Genomic DNA, 22,571 nt, shown 5'->3' on the forward strand with positions numbered 1-22,571 from the left:
AGTTTATGAGGTGCAAAGGAAGTGAATGGGGGCAAAAGCAGCCTGTGCTCAGCTCACTCCATTGAACACTCTGGTTTGGAGCTCTGTCTGCTTGGGAGGAAGAGATACTTTCTTCTTGACCAAGCCCAGGACTGCTTCTGTCTGAAAGGCTGGTTTGCTCAGAGGGGGCATCTTTTTTGTTTTATTTTTTATTTATGTATTTATTTATCCTCACCTGAAGACATCTTTTTGCATTTATCTTCAGATAGAGTGGGAGGGAGAGAGGGGTGAAGAGAGAGAGAGAAACATTGATGTGAGAGAGACACATGGACGGGTTGCCACCCACATGACCCCAACAAGGGCCAGGGACAAACAGTAATCGAGGTACGTGCCCTTAGCGGGAACTGAACGCAGACTCTCTGGTCCGTAGGCCAACACTCTAATCGCTGAGCCAAACGGCCAGGTCTGGAGGCACCTTTTTTGACTTGTACAAAGAGAAAGCACTTGCCCTCTGGAAATGGACTAGATGGCAGAGAAGGGTAGAAGCCCTGTAAGCCCCCAAGAGAGGGCACAGCTGACCCCAGAGCCTTGGTGAGGAGGGAAGAGTGGGTCAAAGGTGGGCCAAGGGGACAAAGTGAACTGGGAAGAGAATGTCAAGGTAACCAAATGATGAGAGGGATGCAGGTGGAGCTTGGAGAAGGGCAGGTACCCTCTGGAGGAAAGTCCAGTCCTGGGCTGAGCTGGGATCCACTCCCCGGGTGGCCTCTGTAGAGAGGGTTGAGTGGCAGTGGTGCATCCTGTGGCTGCCGGTCCACAGAAACACAGGGCTGTACCTGATGCAGGGTCATAGCCAGAGAGTGTGGGGGCCATGGGCAGGGACACTGAGCCGGAAAGCCTGGTCAGAGGCAGCAGTTGGAAGAGAATAAGACATCAGGCGACTGTAATTCAGAGTGACAGGGGTATCATAAGAGGTGGATGGACATTTCAGTGGGGAGGAGCACTTCTCTCAGGTTGGGGGGTCTAGCAGAGCTTCCCAGGGGGGCCATCTGAACTGGAGCTCCGAGGAGACCGGGTGGAGAGTGCTGAGAGCGGTGGGCACCCGGAGCTGGCGCAGCTGGGGCCTGTGCAAGTTGGCAGAGGTGCGTGGCATGTACGAGAACAGAACTGCAGGAGACGACTGGAAGTTCTCAGTAATGCAGCATTTCCTACCTCGTCCAGGTGTTTGTACTTCTGGGGTGGAAGCAGAGGGGTGACGTTATCCGATTTTCATTTTGGTAAGATGTTTACACGTTGCATGGAGATTGGAGAAACCAGGCTGGTGGCAGAGACTGTTGTAAGAATCCAGGTGAGAGCCCTGGCCGGTTTGGCTCAGCGGTTAGAGCGTCGGCCTGCGGTCCAGAAAGACCCGGGTTCGGTTCCCGCTAAGGGCACGTACCTCAGTTGCAGTTCGTCACCGGACCTGGTTGGGTCGTGTAGGTGGCAACCACTTGATGTGTCCCTTTCACGTTGCTGTTTCTCTCTCTCTCTCTCTCTCTCTCTCTCTCTCCCTCCCTCCCTCCCTCCCTCCCTCCCTCCTACTCTATCTGAACAAAATATGAAAAAATGTCCTTGGGTGAGAATAAAAAAAAAAAAAAGAATTCAGGTGAGAGATGAGGTTGGCTTGAACTTGAGTAGTCACAACAAAGACGAAGGAAGTGAGCAGATCCAAGTTGTACTTAGGAGGAGGAAACCGATGGGCTAATTGGATGAGAGCAGGAGTTCAGGGTGACCCCCATCACTGACTTGGGTAACGATGCCTGTCAGACTAGGAAGAGAAGTGGTCTGGGTGGGGGTGATAAAAAGTTCAGTCTGAAGTTCAAGGGCAGTATTTAGATGGAGGTGGCCAGTGGGATACAGAGGCTTTGAGCTCAGAAGAGAGAATGGGGCCAGCCACAGGGGTCTAGGAGTCATCAGCCTACAGATGTGAACTGAGGCTGTGGGAACAAGAGCATCCACCCAGAGAGTGAGGACACCGAGCGAGAAAAAAGGCAGAGGACAGGATCCTGAGAAACCTTGACCTTTATGGGTCAGCTGGAGCGGGCAAAGGGACGCCTGGAGGGAGGAGGACAGGCAGGCCATTTCAGCCTCGCAATACCTGCACCGCTCACAGGTGAGGAATCCGCAGGCTTTCACGTGTTTCGCTAGAGCACAAGCACAAAGAAACACAGAGCTGAATGTTTTGCTCCATCACATAACCACCCTTCCCCTAGGACATCCAGGGTATCTCTTCCCCAACCCCATCCTCTTGTTTAATGCCTCTGTGTTCTAGGTGTCTGTAATTTTGAAAGTAGAGTGTAAATGAAAAGATTGACTGAATTCAAGAGGTGCTATTTGCACACAGTGAATTGTGCTTTTGTTTTATTTTGAGAGAGAGAGAGAGGGAGGGAGAGAGGGAGAGAGAGAGAGAGAGAGAGATTGGCTGCCCCCCATCACCACATGTGCTCAACTGGGGATTGAACCCACGACCTTCCAGTGCACAGGACAACACTCCAACCAACTGGGCCCCACTGGCCAGGGCCGCACAGTGAGAATGGTGATGCACTGCACTTTGGTCTTTACTCAGGCAACCTACTCTTGAGGACCAGGTGAAGAAAGGCCATCTAATTCTCAGCACTTGTACCCACTCCTTCCTCTTGCACCCAAGGTCGTGTTACTAATTGGTCCTCACCTGGCCTCCTCCTTCAGGAAGCCCGACAGGAACGCAGACTCCATCTCTAGGCTGCCATTGTACTGAGCCAGAGCTGGCAAGCCTTCTGGTACATCGTGGCCATCCTTGGAGAGAGCCACCATCCCACAAACCACCAGAAGGACTCCTGTCTTTATTATGATGAACCTTTTATTATAGAGACAGACTGAATTCTTTTGCATAAAGAATCTCTGGATTGGGTCAGGGAAATCCACCCGATAAAGGTCACCACCCAGCTCTCCCTGCCTCTGCCTCAGCTAAGTCCTTGCTTGCTATGTACATCTCAAGAGGCTGCTGTCCCAGGGCCAGGCTGGTGGGTTGGGCCATGCTGGCCGGAGGGTCAGGGCTCCTGGCTGTCCACCAGGTCAGAGTCTCACCGAATCCCGCCTCAGTCGGTTGTCCAGAACCTGGAGCTGCCGGAGGAAGCCGGAGTTGGGGCAGATATCACGGTGGGCCTGCACCTTTTGGATGGCTTGCACCAGCGTCATGTTCTCGTAGATCATGAGGAAGGCCAGGACCACGGTGGCGGAGCGGCTCACTCCCATGGCGCAGTGCACCAGCACGCGGCCTGCAGGGAGACCCAACCCAGCGTCAACCACCTGCCCTCATACACCCACCCATTCGGGAGTCAGAGATACTTCTAGCCATCCTTCAGCCCACCTATCACAGTATTCTGGAATACTGACACTGTGTTCACTGTCAGCTGGGGCAAATGAAGCCCAGAGAGGGAAAGGAACTGGCTCAAGGTCACACAGCAAGTTTGTGATGGAGCTAAGGTTAGCAGCTGGGATTCCCTTCTCCTGGTTCAAGGTGCTTCCTCTGGCATCCTTTGCAACTCTGGTGAGTTGGTGGGGAGCAGGGGGAGGACAGTGCTCCTGGAGTCCCCTGGGGTTGGGGCAGATTACAAACTACCTGTCTCTCCCCAGTTCTGCCCTCTCCCCTTGTCCCTGCAGCCCTATGCCAAGGCTTCATTTTAGAGGAGCCTGCTCAAGAGCCGTTGCTAGGTTGCTAGGTCTGTACCTTCTGCCCAACACCTGGTCTCCTACTGAGGGATATAGTTATGCTGATGACCACACTGGTTGTTGGTTTCTGGGCGTCTCTGAAGGGGATGCTCACCAAATGGCAGTAGCTACTTGCCCCATGGGGTGAGAGGGTTGTTGGAGAGGTTTGTGGCTTAGGGCACCAGCTATCAGTGCTACTGGAAAATCAAAGAGCCCCGGATCTCACCCCCATCCCTACCTCCACCCCAGTCCCTTCCCCAGGAGCTCACCTTGGGGAACACTGAGGGCAGTCCGGATGTACCGAGCCACAGGCAGAAAGTACACACTCAGGTCAAAGAAGGGGTTGTCATCAGCCTCAATGCCATAGTACTCCACAGGCATTCCGTGATAGAACTTGGCACCTGTGTCCACTTGAAACTTGCCCGCAGCAACGTTCACAACGTGGGTGATGCCCAGCTGGGTGAGTCTGCTCCTGTCCCGGGCTGCATACCTGGAGGGAGGAAGGGTGGGGCGGGGCGGGGCGGGGTGGGGTGGGGTAGGAATTGGGAGGTGGGGGTAGCTCTCCCTGGTCAGTTCTGACTGAGCTGGAACTTGTCCCCTTCCCTCCTCTGCCACCCCCGCCAAGGGTAGAGACTAGAAGTAGTGAACTGGCCCTGGCCGGGGTGAATGGGCTCCTCTAGTTAGAGTTCAAGGCTTCCTTTCCCTCGGGCCAACTTTCTGGAGAGCATTTGGCCCACATGCATCAAAAGCCTGAAAAATGTGCACATACTTTGCCCAGCAAGTTTCCTTCTAGGGACTTAAAGAAAGAATCCAAACTGTGCCCACAGACTTCTGTAAATTGAATTTAATGATATTTAAGATAGTAAAAACTTTGGGGAAAATTACAAATATCCTCTGATAGGAGCCTGAGTATGTACAGGTAAATGAAATACTATGCAAGCACTAAAATATGGTAGATACGGGTAAACAAAGAAAGGTGTTCATGCTGTATTGAGAACATGTGGAAAATGCCAGGTACTAAACAGAACGTTGGTTAAGGTTTTAAGTCTGTAGTATGACTCCATTAAAAAACTTCTATAGCCCTGGCTGGTTTGGCTCAGCGGTTAGAGTGTTGGTCTGCGGTCCGGAGAGACCTGGGTTCGGTTCCCGCTAAGGGCATGTACCTCGGTTGCAGTTTGTCCCCGGCCCTGGTTGGGTCATGCAGGTGGCAGCCACTCGATGTGTCCCTTTCACATTGATGTTTCTCTCTCTCTCTCTCTCCCTCACCCTATCTGAACAAAAAATGGAAAAATGTCCTCAGGTGAGGATAAAAAAAAAAGCTTCTATATAAAGTTGATTACAAAGTTGATTATAAAGTGATACCATTTTTCTAAAAAAAATTAAGAGAGAGAAATGTGAAAAAGTATTTATGTATATATTTGTATATTCATTTTTTTAAAAAATCCTCACCCGAGGATATTCTTCCATTTATTTTCAGACAGAATGGGAGGGAGAGAGAAAGGGAAACATCGATGTGAGAGAGACACATCAATTGGTTGCCTCCTGTATGGCCTGACCCGCAACCCAGGTATGTGCCCTTGACTGGAATCGAACCCGTGACTCTTCGGTCCACAGGCCAATGCTCTAACCGCTGAGCCAAACCAGCGAGGGCTGTGTATGCATTTTTTAAAATGCCAATACGGATTTTATTACTGGTTATCTGTAGGGAGGATAGCATATTATCATATTGTTAACAAGATACTGACCCCCATTCTCTAAATATCTTTTAAAAATTCTGAACTCTACATATATTGGTCCATATGTTCTAAATTTTAAGAACATTTTTAGAGAAAATGACTCAGTTCTACTCTCTCGATACACCCTAAGAATCATGCGTGTGTTGCCAGGGCACAGGTACTAGAATGTTCATAATGGCCAAAAAGTGGAAACGACCGAGGTGTTTGTATATAATAAAAGCGGATAAACTATGAGGTATTCGCATAATCGAGTAGTTACAGCAATAGAAAAATGAATGGCCCTGGCAGCTTGGCTCAGCAGTTACAGCACCGGCCCGTGGACCGGAGAGGCCTGGGTTCAGTTCCTGCTGGGGGCACATACCTTTGTTGCAGTTTGTCCCCAGCCCCGGCTGGAGTTGTGTGGGTAGCAACCACTCGATGTGTCTCATTCACATCGATGTTTCTCTCTCTGTCTTCCTCCCTCTCTCCTTCCTGCTCTATCTGAAAATAAATGCAAAAATGTCCTCGTGTGAAAATTTAAAAAAAAGAAGAAGAAGAATGAACTGCAGCTACACATAATAACATGGGTGAATCTTACAATTTTGAGCAAATTGTGCTGGGCACAAAACACACACAGTATGATTCCATTCATCCAACTTTAACAGACAGACAAAACTAACTATATGGTTAGGTGGGTGAGTGGTAGAGGTATAAGGAAATACTTATTTCAACACTCAGCAGTTATCTGCAGGGAAAGTGTTATAATGAGTAGGGTTCAGAAGGGGTTCCTGAGGCACAAGTAATGTCCTATTTCTTGACCTGGGTGGTGAAACTCTTCATGTAAGCTCTATGCACTTTTCTTATGAGTGTTCTATTTCCTCAATTAAAAGAATAACTTCTGTCAAAGGGAAGAAACATGTGGAATAGATTATGGGAGGCAGAGAGGGTGCCACCTGTGCTGCTGGGCTCTGGGCGAGGCTCCCTTCTGCCCCCGCCAACTCTCCCATGTGAGTCGCACTTACGCATCTCCCAGGAAGAGGTTGGGCCAGACCTCATTGATGTGGCTCAGTGTGGCGGCCCGCCGGACCCACAGCAAGCGCTGCAGTGAGGACAGCGTGGGCGGCTGGTAGGGGGACACCGGGACTGCTCCATGGATCTTGGGCCTCCGGAGATCCTGCTTTTGCAGGGAGTCCATCCTGGAACAGGGTGGACATCGCAGTGGCTAGAGGCAGCTCCCTGAAGCTGAGTACAGCTGACCAGAGGCCCGAGTGGAGGCCCAGGTGGCACTGGGATGATGCGGGAAGGGCCGCAGCTAGTTCATATGAGGTTGTTAACCAGCTCACCTGGGGCTGAGGCCTAGCCCCTTTCCCGAGGAACAAGGGAATCAACCCCTTGTTACCCTCTCTCCTGCCCTTTCCAGAGGCCCCCGAGGTCAGAAACTTTGGCCAAGGGGTCTTTGGAGTTCCGTTGGTGGCGATAAGCCGGCACAGACCCAATCCCTTAAGTCACTGGTCACTTGGGACTTTGTAGGGATGGAGACCTCAGGTGGCTGTGGCTCCTCACAACCTGGGCAGCTCGTCTCAAGGTCCCTCCTCTGCTAGTTCCAGGGCTGGTCCTCAGGCCCCCACACCTTCCCATTTTCAGGTGCTTGGAGAGCAGAGTCCATCTCTGGAGCGAAGGCCCTGGGCTAGGAACGTTTGTTAGCATTTCCATCCTGAATGAGCTAATGCCTCTTAGGCCTGGTGCCTCACTTGTGGTAGGTCCCTATTTTACATGAGAGGAAGCTGAAGCTCAGAGAGGAATTGTTTAAGTGATGCCCAAAACCAAATGGCTGATATGCAGCAAGGCTGTGGTTTCAATGCAGTTCTGTGGTCCTGTAGTTCAGTCCACAAGTCTTCCAGTTAACTATCGTTGGGGACTCGAGAGTGGTCACTAACACATCCAACTCTACAGGGGAGCCTGGTGTTGCTGTCACACATGTGCCTTTGAGTCCTGGGACTTTCTTCCTTACCCCCACGACTCGGGCCAGCGCTGCACGGCAGGCCTCACGCAGTTGGGGTGGGCCGTCTCAGGAGTCAGCTGGTTGAGGGAGTCCGGGACCCTGCTGAGCTGGGATGTCAGTGGCACCAGAACGTGGGCCTGCTGCCGTGCCGGGAAGGGTTGCCTATCTTGGCTAATCGTACCTGGCCCTCTCAGCAAGTAGCTAGGGAAGGTGCAAACTGGAAAAAACATCTTTTCTCTTTGGTAGGCCGTGCCAGGACCAGAAAGAGAAACAGGCACCCAGGAGGCCACTGGCTTGGCCAAGCTCACCCAGCGGGCAGCCGGTGGGCAGGGTGGAAGTGAAGACCCTGCTTTCCCCTTCATCCCCTGACGTAGCCTCCCAGGGCTGGCTGAGTGGCCTGCCACCTACCTAGGGCATGGTCTAGGGTTGAGAGTGGGGGAGTGAGGGCAGGGACAGGACTAAGCACATGAATGGAATGGGGCTGGGCGGGTTCCGCCCAGAACACAAATGCTGTGAAGCGGCTAGAATTCCAGGTCCCCTCTTGGAGCCCATGGGGGTGGGGCCTGAGAGCAGACCTAGGCCCTGATGGAGGGCAGCGCAGGCTTCCGAACCCCAGGCCTTCCTATGCTGGCATCTCTTTGGGGTCAAAGACTCCTGGGCCCGGAACTCCCCACGAGAGGGAGGCTGCTACCTGAAGTGGTGGGAAGAGCACTTCAGAGAGGAAGAGAGCCTGGCCATTATCTGTTCTGTGACCTCAGCAAGTCTTTGCTCCTGTCCTGGCCACATTTCTCTTCTCACGTTAAATATCCGGGTCTTGCTGGACTATGGAGTCTCCAGGGGCCTGGCCCGAGAACGAGAGAGGAGGCTGGGTACACAGTGACTACAGGGTAGAGAGCAGCGTAGTGTGTTAGGACGGGGTGAGCCCCAGGTTCCAGGGTCATCCAAAAGCCACACTGTTCTGGAGCCGCCAGCTGGTGCTTGAGCCCCAGGCAGGGCAAGTGGGGCTTTGGGAAGTCTGGCAGGCCTGGGCTCAGGCCTCTGAGCTTGGTGTGGGGTAAGGCTGCCCCCCAGTGGCCAGTGGGTGCCACACAGCCCGGCTGTGCGTGAAGGTAGCCCGGCTTCAGTTGAGGGAGCTGGACCCTGCTCCTCCTGGAGGCTCCTGGGCAGAGGAGGAGATGGCAGAGGGATCAAGGATTGGAGGCTCCCAAGCCACAGCCCTGACCTTGGCCTCCTAGAGGACCTGGGCTCAGGTCTGGAAAATGGCACCGTCTCGGGCCTTCTTTCTGATGCTCATGGATGTGTCCCCCACCTATCTCCTCCATGCCACTTTTGCCAGCCAAGTCACGCCCAGCCTCTTGCCCACTGACTCATCCTTTAAGCTCCAGGCACACCCAAGGAAGGGGAGTTGGTGGCTGCAGCAGCTTCCCCTGGTTTCTGTCATCCACAGACCTGTACTGTCAAGGACCCTGCCTGATATGTCCTCCCACATCTCGGCCACTTAAGGGTGAAGCAGGGCCCAGTCTCTAGCAGGGACAGGGCTGGCTTGGCTGTTCTTGCCATTCACTCTAGCCCTCATTCGGCCTCCTTCCTGCATCTCCCCCCCGAGCTGAACGGCTGCCTCTGTAGGCAGAGCTTGCCTGCTCTTGTGCGGCCGCTGTCCGCAAGTCCAGGCGCTTGTTTTCTGTTTTTGTATCTCTCTCCTCTCTATGTTGCTCCCCCGGTTGCCACCGTCTCCCACCCTCTCACAGAAGCTCATGCTGCTCCCCAGCCTCCCAGCAACCCTGCATGCTGGTGGCTGCTCTGAGATATCCCCCTGCTCTTCCCTGCTGCTCACTCTCTCTGCCCCTCCCTCCCCCGGCAGACCAGATGGGACTGTGACCACAGGACAGGTGGGGTCGGAGATCTCTGAGGAGTCGGGGGAAGGAAGCCTCAGAGAGGGTGGCAGGCGGGCTGCCAGTGGGTTTGTGCACCTGGTGTGCAGACCTCAGAGGAGGGCAGACCTGGGCAGAGTTGTTAGGTCTGGCGTTTGCACCCACGTGTACCAGTGTCCTCAGTGGGCTGCTGTGAGAATCCCATGAGGTACTAAATGCGAGGCATGTCCCACATCTGCCTCGTGGTAGATGCCCAATAAATGGTGCATCTTACGGTTATTATCACTACTCTTACTACTGTTACCTATTCAAGCCTCAGCCATATCCTGGGTAGAGGGTAACTTTCCCAGGGGGCAGTGGGGCTTGGTCTTTATCTGTGGTTCCTGACGTCTCTTTCTCTGTCTAGAGATGGTTATTAGTATATTCACCACTTGCTAAGGATGTACCATGTACCAGGCAGAGTTTACATTTGTCTGGTACATGGTAAGTGCTAACAATTTCTCACTGAATCCTCACAGTACTCTTATGAAGCAAGTAATATTATTACCCCCATTTCACAGATAAGGAAACTGAGACTCAAGGCGATTAAGCAATACACCCAAGGTCACACAGCCAATAAACATGAGAGCAAGGAGTCAAGCTCAGATCTTTCTGACTCTACTATGCTTTGTCTGTGCCTCTAGCTCTGACTCAGTCTGTCCCTCAATCTAACCCAATCTCCCTGTCCCCCACAATACACACAGGTACAAGTGCCTTGGCCCTCATTACCCAGAAAGCTCTGTGCCCCCCCTGAGATAGGAGCACTCACCCACCTGTGGGGGTATCTGGTCCAGGCTGTGGTCTTCTCTGACAGGCACTTTGTGCTGCTGACTTCTAACCGCTTGTCTCTGCACACTTGATGCTGCTTCTATTTTTGATATGAGTTTAATTATAAAGCATGATGTGCTGCTCTCCTCTCTGGCCATCCCCTGCCACACCCTACTCCCCGCTGGTCCCATGGCATGGTCACCCCCAGCCAGACACCTGGCCCCATTTGAGTAGAGGCATCCGGGCAGGGGCATGCCTGCAGTATGCCTGCATGTACATGTTGACTGTGGGCAGGGAGAAGGAAGATCGAATAAGTCATTTTAAAAGCTCCCTTGGCGCCTGGCCAGTGTGCCTCAGTGGTTGTGTGTCAACCCAGGGACCAAGAGGTTGCCGGTTCAATTCCCGGTCAGGGCACATGCCCAGGTTGTGGGCCAAATCCCCAGTGGGGGGCATGCAGGAGGTGGCCAATCAATGTTCTCTCACCGATGTTTCTATCTCTCTCTCCTTCTCCCTTCCTCTCTCTCTAGGAGCTCCCTTGGCCTTCAAGGGTGGTGTGGAGCACAGGCAGAAAGTTAAAGCGGGAAGGATCTTCTATGGAGGAGGACAGGGAAAAGACCAGCCCAAATCACACACAAACTGGTGGCATTGCCAACCTCAGAACTCAGGTCCAAGGGCCTTCCCTGGGGGCTAAGGATTACAGGGCTGGCCCAGGACAGACCCAGAAGACTCAGGCTGAGGAAGCATGGGAAGACAGACAAACAAAGGTCTAAGGGGGGTTCAGAGCAGGCCTCCAGACCAGCCTGGCCTACAGTCAGAAGCTGTGTCCAGAAGCCACTCTGCCCTTTGCCGAGTTCCTCCTTCCCGCAGAAGGCATTCCTGGCCCAGGGCCCGCTGTCCCTTGAGGCCAGCGAGATGGTCTTTAAGGTCCCTCTAAAGGGTAACTGTGATCCATTTGAGAGCTTGCATTTGGGTCTATCAAGAACCCCCTGCTCTCCAGAGACCCTCCTCATACACCCAAACTTCAGTACTCGTTCCCGCTCGCACTCCCGGGGAACATGTGCACAGAGACGTGTGCATGCCCACAGCCACACCTACAAGGGTCTCTGAAGTCTGAGCTCCAGGGAGTAAGGCTCAGCCCCTGCTGGGGCTCCCTGAGCCCTAGGGAGAGCTGATGGATGCAGCCGTGGACAAGGGCTATCGTGAACAATCACAGTCCCCTCCGGCTGAGCCCTAGGGAGAGCTGATGGATGCAGCCGTGGACAAGGGCTATCATGAACAATCACAGTCCCCTCCGGCTGAGCCCTAGGGAGAGCTGATGGATGCAGCCGTGGACAAGGGCTATCATGAACAATCACAGTCCCCTCCGGCTGAGCCCTAGGGAGAGCTGATGGATGCAGCCGTGGACAAGGGCTATCATGAACAATCACAGTCCCCTCCGGCTCTCCTCTCATGCTCCACCCCCCACAAGGGACCTTGGGGTCCCTGGCCGAGGAGCCTCAGGGCTTGGCTGAGAGGGTGGCCCATTCCTACCTGTGGGGACTGAAGACAGCGGCTGATAGGGAGTGCTGACGGCCAGAGGAAGTGCACGGAGTAGCAGGCTGTAGGGCGGACCCCACACTGGGCTTTCACCATCTTCCAGGTGTCCACCTGGGCCGGAGCCCCCAGCAGCACCAACAGGGCCAGTACCGCGGTGGCAAAATGGCAGAGCCCTGTGGCAGGGAGTAAGGAGCAGCCCTGGGGGAGAGAGGAGGTCCATGTTACAGGCAGTAAACCAGGGCCGAGATTGCCTGGGGCCACATCATTGGGTCAGGGTGAGAGCTGCCACCTAAGCCTGCTTCTGCTTTGAGCCCTCTGGATAAGGTCGGGAGGGTACGGGTGCTGGGAGAGGTAAGGAGGCAGTTATGGGCCCAGCACTCCTAGCCCCTCATCTTCCAGAGTCCTCTGCCCCCGCTGCTGTGGAGGGCTACATGGGCTGTGCACTGCACAACCCTGGGGGCTCTGGCCGCAGACTACCTGGTGGCTAGCACCCCCAGGAACCGTGCAATGCTGTAGCCTAAATGACTCCCCCAAAGCCAGCTGCCTGATGGGAAAGTGCTAAGGTTCAAGGACAGGGTGTTTCAGAGCCTCAGGCCGGGGAAGTGGGGTGTTGGGCATGCTCAGAGGTCTGCTGCTCTGCCAGGTTCCCGAAGCCTGTTCAGAGGAAAGAGTAGGGTGGGAACAGGCATTCCGTTCTCCTCTTGGCTCCCCAAACCACACAGCTCACCACACAGCTTGCCATCCAGCTGAGCCCCAGGCCTAGTCCCAACTCCAGCTACAACCCTAATTTCCTTCCATTACACTCACCCCCAAATTCTAAACCTAGCCCTCCGTCCTGCGCTAATCCCCACCCCCAAGATGCTCATACTCCTAGCAACATGTGCAAAGGGGCCGGTTTGCTAAAGTGCTCCCCTTTGGTCAGGCTGGCTGTGCATTCAGAGACCAAAACAGCTCTTCTGGGTGGGGGTCAGGGAGGATTCAGGCCACGCTCTTGGCAGAAGGAAAAAGCTGTTGCTCTTCCGACTGCCAGGAGAGCCTAGGGCAGTCACCTACCCCCACTGGCAGCCCCTGTGAGCCAGTGGGTGTGAGGCACAGCCAAAGTCAAGGTTGAGGAGAGCTGAGCAAAGGAGCAGTATGGGTAGCAGGAGCTAGAGGTAAGGTCAGGGGAGTGGACAGCTGCCCTGGAGGCCTAACCCCCAAGATGATGGCCCTCAAGGGGGATGTGATATGAGGAAGGTAGGCCAGCCAGGGACAGACTAGCCTGCACGTGGTGGGAGAACAGTGGGCACTCTCAGCTCCCTCACAATCCTGGTGCCACCCCAGGAAGAGACAACCTTGCCTCCTCCCACCTAAGCTAGCAGAAAACAGGGCCGATGCCAAAGGAGTCGAAGCAGCACCCCAGTGGCCATTTGTGGGCTGAGAGCCTGAGCAGCAGTGTGGTTACTAGGGCAGCCCACTCCTTCTACTAGGGGACACTGGGGCCTCCAGCAGGAGGGCAGCAGCTCGAGGACAGGAGGTGCAGGGGTCTGTTCCCCTTGTGCTATTGCTCCAAATGCACTGAACACAGAACAAGAAAGCAGGGTAATTGGAAACAGGAAGGAGACTGAAGACTTCAGTAAGACCTTTATGTCCTAAAGGGGTCCCCAGAACCAGAGAGGGAGGGAGGTTAGGGAGAACCCTTCTGTTGATCTGCGATCAGACTGGGTGGGGGCAGGTAGAGAGTGGGGTGCTGGGCCCAAGGCAGAGAATGGACCGGCGCGACAGCAGAACTTGACATCAGCAGGGCTGCGTGAGGAGATCGTGGCTGGTGCAGGAACACCTGTTCTCCTTCCCCACCTGGGAATGGTGAAGCAGGGCTGACATGAGCATTAGCTAAACTTGGAGCCATAGCTGCAGCCACCTATCCCCCCAGAGCTGAAGGGAAGGTATGCGGAGGGGGGGAAGATTCAGACAGCCCATAGGTTCCAGGACCAGCTGGGCCGCTGCCTTGGTGGGGTTTAGGTGAGCCCCCCACAGGCTTTCGGCCAAGGAGGCGGGGCAGGTCAGCATCAGAATTGGCTAGGCAGGCCTCAGCTCTTCCATTTTTTGCTTTCCACCTCTTTCTTTCCTAGTCTTTCCATCCTCTCTGGGGTCTGAAGAATCTGGGTAGGCTGGGAGAGAGCCCTACTGGAGGCTCATCTTGGCTTGGCCCTGATAAGACCTTTGGTCGGTGAGGGGATCCCAGCAGGTTGGAGAGTGGGCCAGGCCTCCTTTAGCCCTCAGTTCCAGCCAGACAGCCCTAACAACTGACCTCTGAACTGGTCCCATCCCAGGTCCCCTACCAGCCCTCACCTGACCTTTCACTTTCAGTCCCATTTCCCCACCCCATGGTCCCTTCCCAGCTTTCACCTGACCTCTTACTTCCAACTGCCCAGGCCTTGCCCCCTTGTCCCCTCACCCTGCCCAGCTCTCACCTGGCTCCTCAGCTCCGGCCTGCACCCTGCAGCTTCTGGTCCAGCTGGCAGAGCTGGTGGAGGAAGCCTCGGTTGGGGAAGACCCATCGGTGCTGTCTCACAGTGATCACTGCCTGGCGCAGGGACATCTGCTGGCGCAGCATGAGGTAGGCCAAGACCAGTGTGGCGGAGCGGCTCACGCCTACCACACAGTGCACCAGGATCTTGGCTGAGGAAGACATCCTGGTGAAAGGCCCTTTCCCATCAGCAGGCCCACCAGGCGCTGGGGTGGGGGCCCAAGTTCCTTTCCCAGCTCTGCCTTGGGTGTACTCTGTGACAAACCCTAGCCAAATCATTCATCATGTATGGGCCTCATTTTCTTGATCTGTCAAATGCACAGACCAACACCTATTTAGCCTACCTTTGGGATGGGGTCCAAAGTCCTTAGAATGGCTTATAAGAGCCTCCATGAACTGGCCCCTGCTGACCCTACAGCCTTATCTCAGGCTATCCCACCCCAACCTTCAACCTTGCCTGGCCGGTGTGGCTGAACAGGGTAGCTTTCAGTTCCTTGAAGCTGCATAGTCTCTAGCCTCCAGCCTTAGCACATGCTATTCCAACTCCTTCTAAATCATTTCCTCTGCTCTTGGTCTGACTAACAACTCATCTGTCAGGTTTCAGCTTCTTCGCACAGGCTTTCCTGATCACTCATGGTATTGCTCGAATTACAGAGCAGCTCATCCTTTTGCATGTGGCCCAGTGAACACTGATGTAAAGGGAAGTTACCCTGCCTCCCTGATGCTCTGAATTGAGCGCCCCTGCTCTGAGCTACCACAACTCTTCACATTTGCCCACTTGTATGAGTAGCACTCATAATACTTTACATTTTAACTGTCTTTCCACCAAACATAATGACAAGTTCTGTGAGGGCAGGCACCCTGCCTTGTCTAAGTGTGAATTCCCAGCATCTAGCTCAGTGCCTGGCACAGAGAAGATAATAAATAGCTGGTAAGCGAATGGATGAAGAACAAATGAATGTCAAAGTGCTTTGGATATTAAGAAGTGCTGTGAGGCATAGTCTTGTCTCTCCCATTGCACAGATGAGAAACCGAAGTCCAGGGAGTGATACTGGCTTGCCCAGGTTCAATTAGAAAGGGCCACAACTCTCACCCAGGATAAACACAAAATAGGGGCTCAGCTTCCCCCAGGTCCCTTATTGTTTCCTTGGTGTTAGAAGTTTTATTTCCATTCGAAAGTACTTTGGGGCATAAACCAGACATCTAGGTACCAAATGTTAATTTCCAAAGGCTGACTGCTGAAGAGAAAGAACTATTTTGCTGTTTGGGAGGCCTGGCTTCCAGCCCCAGAGTTGCTCCTAATGCGTGGCATGATCTTGTATTTTAGGCCTCAGTTTCCCCATATGTGAAGCTATGCAGTTAGACAAATCACTGGAGCACTGAGCAGAGGATTTTAAAAAACCCGATGGCTTGCCCTGGCTGGTTTGGCTCAGCGGTTAGAGTGTCAGCCTGTGGACCAAGGAGTTGCGGGTTCGATTCCAGTCAAGGGCACATACCTCAGTCCCCAGCCCTGATCGGGGAGGCAGCCAACTGATGTGTCTTTCTCATATTAATGTCTCTCTCTCTCACCGCCCCCCCCCCCAACTCTGTCTGAAGATAAATGGAAAAATATCCTCGGGTGAGGATTTAAAAAATAAAAATAAAAACAAAAAACCTGATGGCTTTTTAAAAACTAGAGATGGTTGGGGTCCTACCCTGAGGCCTCAGGGAGGCTCTCTCCATGGAGCATGCTTCGCCTTTCCCTGCCCACTTCCCCCAGGGGTGTTTTCCTTGCCTCTCTCTTTTTCCTGGGCTCTGGGGGCCCTTCTTTTGCCTCTGTGGTTTGTTTTCTGAGCCCATTTCTTCTACAGCTCACTTCTTCTACCTCTGTGACTTTCTGGATAAACTTTCTCTTACACTTGAAAAAAAATTAAAACAACTAGGGAAGGGAGGACACTGCTGTTTGAAGGGAAACCAGACATCCCCCCATGGCTGAACAGGATGGATATGAGATCAGACCCCAAGTCCTACCCCCGGGTGTGCTGAGGGCATGGTGAATGAAGTCAGCTGCAGAGGAGAAGTAGGTACTGATGTCGAAATCCGGGAGGTCGTGGGCTGGCACCCCCAGATAGCTCACACTGCTGCCATAGAAGTCAGGGCCGCCCTGACAATAGAGGCCCCCATGGGCGGCATTCAGCACGTGGGTGATGCCCAGCTTCCATAGTTCAAAGCGGTTATTTGCTGTGGCCCTGGGGAGGAGAGGAAGAGGGCTGACCATGGGGTCCAGGAAGGAGGCTTTGCCAGGCCCCTTACTTCAGAGGGATGGAGCCATTAGGGTCCGAAGGGAGCTGGAAGGAACCCAGCAAACTAGAGCTAGAATCCACAGCTCACAGCACCACCCTCAGAGCTTTCTGGTGGAAGAGTTGTGGTATAGGAAGTTATCTTTAGCCTCTCTTTGCTTCCTGAGGTCATCTGCCCTTGCCTGGGCTAGGTCCGGAAGGAAAGGATTGCCTCACTCCTGGACCCAGCTGCCTCACCATTCCTTCCTGCCGGGTGCCTTCCCACACACTTTCGGTCTCTCCTGGCCACTACCTCATACCTGCTTCTGCTCTGCAAATGTTTAGAGGTGACAACTTTCCTGATTCACCTTTAGTCAGACTTCCTCGCCCATGGTGTCCACAGAGAGGTTGGGACCCCGAAGGGAAGCTCTCTGTCCAATCCATTTAATACCCCAAATCACCATTCCCCAGGCCTCTGCCCTCCAAACTCCCCAATTTTCCTGGATGTGCCAGTAGACGCCAGGAACTTCTGGGATCTCCCCTCTTTCCTGCAGCCAAAGTCCCCACTCCCTCTGGTGGCCACATGTGGTCACTGCACTGTCCCCAGCACACAGGAGTCCTGGAGAAAGTCCCTGGCATAGAACACTTAGCACTGAACTATTTCTCGGTGATCCCATCCCACCTCTATCTCTGGTAAAGAGCCCAAGAACTGTCTCTCCTTGTTCCCCCTCCCACCCCCTTAGGCCAGCTACCACTCACGCATCTCCTATGTAAAGGTTGGGCCAAACTTCATCCACCCGGTTGCAAGAAGAAATTTTCCCCGCCCTCAGGAGCTCCTCCAGTTCTACAACGCTGGGGCAATGTGTGGCCTCCGAATCTCCGCTCAGTTCTGGGAGCGAGGCCTCAGCCATGGGCCAGCCCACCCACTCCTCTGACTGCAGTCACTCCTCTGTGCCTCTCCAGTGTCATTTCTCCTTCCCGGAGACTGACAGGGACAGGTGGAGCAGAAAGAAGTGACTCAGCAAGTCACAGGGGCCTCCAGAGAGAACAGGACATTTTCTTCCCAAAGTCACCACCCCCCAACCCCAAATTCCGTGACCACATGGAATCAGACATACCTCTGCAAACCACTTTATCCCTTCACTTCAGTTTCTTCATCTGCAGAGTAAGGATAATTACACTTACCTCAAAGAATTGTGAGGATTTAATGAAGCAAAGGATATTCTGTTTCTAACATAGTATATGCTTAAGAAACATTTTTGACCAGGTTTAGAGGCCCGAAAAGGCTATTCTATTCTGAGGACTGAGTTAAAGTAGAGATCCAAGGTGGAGAGGAGGTGGTTGATTTCAAGGATGAATGATAGAAAAAAGCTCTGCACGTTGGCCTGCGGTCCGGAGAGACCCGGGTTCGGTTCCCGCTAGGGGCATGTACCTCGGTTGCAGTTTGTCCCCGGCCCTGGTTGGTCGTGCGGGTGGCAGCCACTCGATGTGTCCCTTTCACATCGATGTTTCTCTCTCTCTCTCTCTCCCTCCTGCTCTATCTGAACAAAGAATGAAAAAGTGTCCTTGGGTGAGGATAAAAAAAACAACAACAACAGAAAAAAGTCTGGGTTGGAACTATATGGCTGTTGGATGAGTCTCTAGATTCTAGGGCTCAGAAGAAATTTCCTGAGTTGTAGAGTCAGAGAACTATGGAGAGAAGGCATGGAGGACCTCATCTAAAGGGTGCCCACAGGGTTCATGGGTAACGGTTTGAGCTGTGATTTTTTTTCTTTTTTTTTTTTTGTACAGACAGAGTGGGAGGGAGAGAGAGGAAGAGAGAGAGGGAAACATCAATGTGAAAGGGACACATCGAGTGGCTGCCACCCGCACGACCAACCAGGGCTGGGGACAAACTGCAACCGAGGTACATGCCCTTAGCAGGAACCGAACCCGGGTCTCTCCGGACCGCAGGTGGACGCTCTAACCGCTGAGCCAAACTGGCCAGCGTGAGCTGTGATATTTTTTAATGAAGATGGCTGAATTCTCAAAGGAGAAGGCTAAAATGGGCCATGTATGTATGTCAAAGGGCGAGAAGGGAGGTAAATGTTGCCCTAGACTTTCTGAAGAGCCTAGGGGCCTTTAGGATGGGAGGTTGATTCCTCTAATTATAAGGCTTTTGTTTTCACAATAGAAACTGAGAAAAGTCTGTATCTGTTCTTCTGCCAGAGTTAGTTATTAGCAAAAGTGGTGAGATGTCTTGCCTGCTCTCAGATGACTTCATGAAGGCCCTGATGGGGCTGGAAGAAATACCAGCTGCAGTAGGAAGCCTCCCTGCTGCCCCTGACCTTGAGTCCAGCTTGAGGGTAAAGTCCACATGTAAGCCTGTTCACCCCAGAACCTGTCCCCATCCCCATCAGAGCCCGTGAAGTCTGTCTTGCACTGTTTGGGGAAGCAAAGCCAAGGAGGGGCTGAAGCCCAGGTCACAGATTGTTTTGGACTCCGTTTATGCCAATGCTAGGCATAGGCTGGGGAGTTCCCACAGGGTGGGGCAGTGTAACACAGTGAGAAGAGCATGGGTTCTAAAGTTAGACAGATTTAAGTAGGAATACTGGCTTTTGCACATATTAACTGCCGTAATTCAGACACGTTTCTTGGCTGTGTAGAGTTGGCACAATGATTAAGTGAGATATTTATATGGCATTTCCCTTAGGGACTATCGGAGAGTAAAGGGTCAATAAATGGTAACAATGCTCATTGTGAGTTGGCTCTTGGAGAGGAGCTGACTCCCTCTTGAGCAGTGTGGGGAACATCTAGCCCACCATATAAGGCCCACTAAATCAATACCAGCTAACATCACATTCACCAAATTAGCCTGACCAAATATAGCAGGCTAATTTTTAAGGCGATAATTTTGTATGGCCTGCAAATGATGTTATAAATATCCAAATGGGCCTTGGCAGGAAAAAGTTTCCCCACCCCTGCAGAGGAATTAGGATAATTTCCCCTTGTCCTCAAACACCATTTACTAATCCCACCGGCCTCCCCACCTTCACTAGCTTCTCTCCTTTGGCCTTATCGGCTGGCCTTGGGCCTGACGCATGCGCTCTTGGGTTTCCTTGCTGTGGTTCTGGCATCTTGAGCCCCGTGTCTCTTCCGGTTTGGGCACCGCCCCCACCCCAGGGCCCCGCCTCCCGTCACAGGGCCCCGCCTCCCCAAGCAGTTCCGGTTTGGATTTCTAGCAGCTGCCTGATCCGAGGAGACCGGACAGGAGCAATGCCTGCGCGCAGTCGCCACCGTCCGCGCCTCCACTCTGGGTCCCCTCCGCGGTCTCCGCCCCCGCCGCTCGTGGCGCTTCACTCCGGCGAGGCTCGGAGGGTCCCGGACTCCGACGGCGGCTCGGATGCCGACTCGGAGGTGGGGCCGGGCAGCCCGACTCCGGCCGCGGAGGTGAGCGGGAGCTGAGGCTGAGGAGAGGGGAGTTTGGAGGGCACCTGCAGCCAAGGGTGCGGGGGGCGGCAGGGGTGCGGCCGGGGGCTGCCGCGGGAGGCGGTTGAAGGAGCCCGGAGAGTCGGCTCTAGAATGGAATCTGAGGGAAATGGAGGTTGTCGAGCCGAGGGCCTGGGGGGGATGACGATGGCCAGAGGCTGAGGGGTACGTAGAGACTCAGGGTTGAGAGGGAGTGGGAGGCTGAGGGAGATGTAGCCTTGAAAAGACACGGGCTTGGAGATGTTCGAAAGCGGGGTAGTGAGAGGAGATCGAAGGGGCCCCGCGGGAATGTGGGACCCGAGGAAGAGATGCTCTGGGATTGGGCAGTGAGGGCGAGGGGGACCTGGGCCGAGGTGACCATGCGGCCAGAGACGGACCCGGGTTGGGACTGATGAGAGACAGCTAACGAAGTGGGGTGGTGGCAATTAGGGGGGGCATGTAGGTTTGACTGGAAGAGGGAGGGGTCTCGGGTGGGAAGTCGTCCAGCTCAAAGGGCCAGAAAAAGAGAAATGGAGTTAAAAGAAAAGAAGCCCTTGGGGATCTAATTTAGGGCTTTGGCATTTTTACAGGTGTCTTTTAAAGCATAAAAGATCACTAGGGTAATATACTTGCATTAGGGGGCTTTCTCGTGTGTGGACTGTGGATCCTTTTAAAATCTGGGGCGGGAGGGGCGGTGTGAAGCACTGATTTGTCCAAAGCACTGGAGGAAATAGTGAAAAAGTGATGTTAGAAGAGACAGTGAAAGGGGTGATTCTGAAAATAAAGATCCATTGGATTTCTTCTAACAGTATTTTTCTTTGTATTTCTTTTTGAAATTTAAGTTTATATTAAATACCAGAGAAGTTTATATCTTAAAAAAGATTTAATACATTACCTTTAAATAAATTAAAAAAAACACTCAAAACAAAAATTTGGATACTCAGGTTTTACAGATACTCAGTATTAACTGGTTCCACTTTGACAGCTTGACTTGACACATGTATTTACCACAAAAATATGGTCAGTGCAGTTGTCTGTGTTAAAGGATACATAAAAAACTATATGTGAAATGACACAGTCCAGGAGCCTACCAGATCTTCCTCTTACCCATAACTCCAGGATTGGAGTTATATCTTGAAAACTGGAGGGGTACTTTTGACAGATTTGCAGGACCAATTTTAATGCAATTTTTCAGATATTGTACGAATAATATTTTTAGCAGAGTGACCTAGAAAAATAAGAATAGAGGGTACTTTTAGTTGGCACTTAACAGAACTGGGATAGGTGGGTACACAGGTGTTTTTTTATTGAAGAAATAGTACCAAAATCATAATTGTGCCAGAAAAATAGTTATCATAATAGTTACACTTAATTGTTAAATTATAACATGGCTTTATGAAATCTTTGACCTTAGCAATATCACATATGTTGTTTTACAACTTCATATCTGATTATAAATTTTGCAAAGTTGGCTATTTCAAAACAAACTTTTCATCAAGTATTTTTATGGGTAACAACTGTTTATTCTTCGTGAGATGATAATTTACTGATTGTAACAAGCTTGTATTTATTTATTCATTTATTATCCTCACCCGAGGAGATTTTTGCATTTATCTTCAGATAGAGCAGGAGGGAAAGAGGGAAGAAGACAGAGAGAGAAACATTGATGTGAGAGACACACATGGAGTGATTGCCACCCACATGCCCCCAACTGGAGCTAGGGACAAACTGCAACCGAGGTACGTGCCCTTAGCGGAAACCGAACCTGGAACTCTGTGGTCCGAGGGTCAGCGCTCTAACCGCTGAGCCAGAACGGCCAGGGCTGTAACAAGCTTAAATTAGTTTATGTATATATGTCATATCTTCAAATGCTCAGTAGACTGGTAATTATTTCCTCATAGGAGAGATGAATTCTTACCTTTGCTTTTAGCTGTTGTCAAAAGATTAACTCCCTTTTCTTTATCTGGCCTATGTAGTTGAAGTAGTTTATGTAGTATTTTTGTTGTTTATGTTTCAGTTTATCCTCACCAGACTGAGATCCCCTGGAGACCTTATCTTTATGCTTTGCTCTGAATAAGTCTTAGCATATAAAAATTTAGGTAACATCTATTAAGTAACATCTTAATGTTACTGCAAAATTAAAGAAAAAAATTGTTGGATGGAGTTGTACAATTAATATATCAGCATGCCTAATAGTTATTTTATTTTTATTTCCCTTTTTTTTTTTTATCCTCACCCGAGGACATTTTTCCATTTTTTGTTCAGATAGAGCGGGAGGGAGAGAGAGGAAGAGAGAGAGAGAGAAACATCGACGTGAAAGGGACACATCGAGTGGCTGCCACCCGCACGACCAACCAGGGCCGGGGACAAACTGCAACCGAAGTACGTGCCCTTAGCGGGAACCGAACCTGGGTCTCTCCGGACCGCAGGCCGACGCTCTAACCGCTGAGCCAAACCGGCAGGGCTTTATTTCCCTTTGATAGTTCTTACAATCACTTAGTTGTAAAGAAAATTATTTTAACAGTAGAGCAGTTTCTCTAAGACAAGCAAATCTATATTACTCCAGAAGAAGCCATCATGACTGTGATGGCAGAATATGCAGACATATTTAGATAAATCAGTTTTGATTGCAGTAGCACTCATTCTATTCTTCAAAGACTCTTATTCATATTGAATAACTACTTGGAAATATTTTTATTTGGTTAATCACTAGAGCCTCAA

At 52.1% G+C, this 22,571-nt stretch overlaps 3 protein-coding genes across 4 annotated transcripts in view; 1 reads left to right on the top strand and 2 right to left on the bottom strand.

Moving 5' to 3' along the window:
- Positions 1 to 2,876: 2,876 nt before the first annotated feature.
- On the bottom strand, positions 2,877 to 14,234 carry LOC118632325 (dual specificity protein phosphatase 13). Of its 2 annotated transcripts, XM_036265353.1 has the most exons (6): positions 14,090 to 14,234; positions 11,631 to 11,834; positions 10,106 to 10,200; positions 6,443 to 6,616; positions 3,975 to 4,195; positions 2,877 to 3,272 (listed from the first exon to the last, which is right to left on the bottom strand). In XM_036265353.1, exons 1-6 carry the CDS (start codon positions 14,174 to 14,176, stop codon positions 3,070 to 3,072), a joined length of 984 nt encoding a protein of 327 aa, XP_036121246.1. In that variant the 5' UTR covers positions 14,177 to 14,234; the 3' UTR covers positions 2,877 to 3,069. The 2 variants fall into 2 exon arrangements, with proteins under 2 accessions (XP_036121246.1, XP_036121247.1); XM_036265354.1 differs by lacking the exons at positions 11,631 to 11,834; positions 14,090 to 14,234 and having other exon boundaries at positions 10,102 to 10,142.
- Positions 14,235 to 14,427: 193 nt separating this feature from the next.
- Positions 14,428 to 17,314, bottom strand: LOC118632092 (dual specificity protein phosphatase 13-like). The gene is made up of 3 exons (XM_036264849.1): positions 17,163 to 17,314; positions 16,156 to 16,373; positions 14,428 to 14,453 (listed from the first exon to the last, which is right to left on the bottom strand). The coding sequence occupies exons 1-3, from the start codon at positions 17,312 to 17,314 to the stop codon at positions 14,428 to 14,430; spliced, it is 396 nt and encodes a 131-aa protein (XP_036120742.1).
- Positions 17,315 to 19,687: 2,373 nt separating this feature from the next.
- The window catches only part of SAMD8 (sterile alpha motif domain containing 8), a 64,075-nt gene continuing 61,191 nt past the window's right edge, over positions 19,688 to 22,571 (top strand). Inside the window, exon 1 of the mRNA XM_036265705.1 lies at positions 19,688 to 19,832. The gene's annotated coding sequence lies outside the window, so the exon portion shown is untranslated. The remainder of the gene's footprint in view (positions 19,833 to 22,571) is intronic.

The sequence above is a fragment of the Molossus molossus genome, unplaced genomic scaffold (genome assembly GCF_014108415.1).
Source record: "Molossus molossus isolate mMolMol1 unplaced genomic scaffold, mMolMol1.p scaffold_m16_p_17, whole genome shotgun sequence".
NCBI lineage: Eukaryota > Metazoa > Chordata > Mammalia > Chiroptera > Molossidae > Molossus > Molossus molossus.

Excerpts from the sequence above, each read along its gene's own strand:
- LOC118632325 (XM_036265353.1), bottom strand. The coding sequence starts at position 14,176 with ATGGGTCTTCCCCAACCGAGGCTTCCTCCACCAGCTCTGCCAGCTGGA. Across the intron at positions 11,835-14,089 it reads GGCCGGAGCTGAGGAGCCAG|GGCTGCTCCTTACTCCCTGC; the intron begins GTGAGAGCTGGG and ends TCTCTCCCCCAG. Across the intron at positions 4,196-6,442 it reads AACCTCTTCCTGGGAGATGC|GTATGCAGCCCGGGACAGGA; the intron begins GTAAGTGCGACT and ends TCCTCCCTCCAG.
- LOC118632092 (XM_036264849.1), bottom strand. The coding sequence starts at position 17,314 with ATGGCTGAGGCCTCGCTCCCAGAACTGAGCGGAGATTCGGAGGCCACA. Across the intron at positions 16,374-17,162 it reads AACCTTTACATAGGAGATGC|GGCCACAGCAAATAACCGCT; the intron begins GTGAGTGGTAGC and ends TCTCCTCCCCAG. Across the intron at positions 14,454-16,155 it reads TGCCCTCAGCACACCCGGGG|ATCAAGAAAATGAGGCCCAT; the intron begins GTAGGACTTGGG and ends TGCATTTGACAG.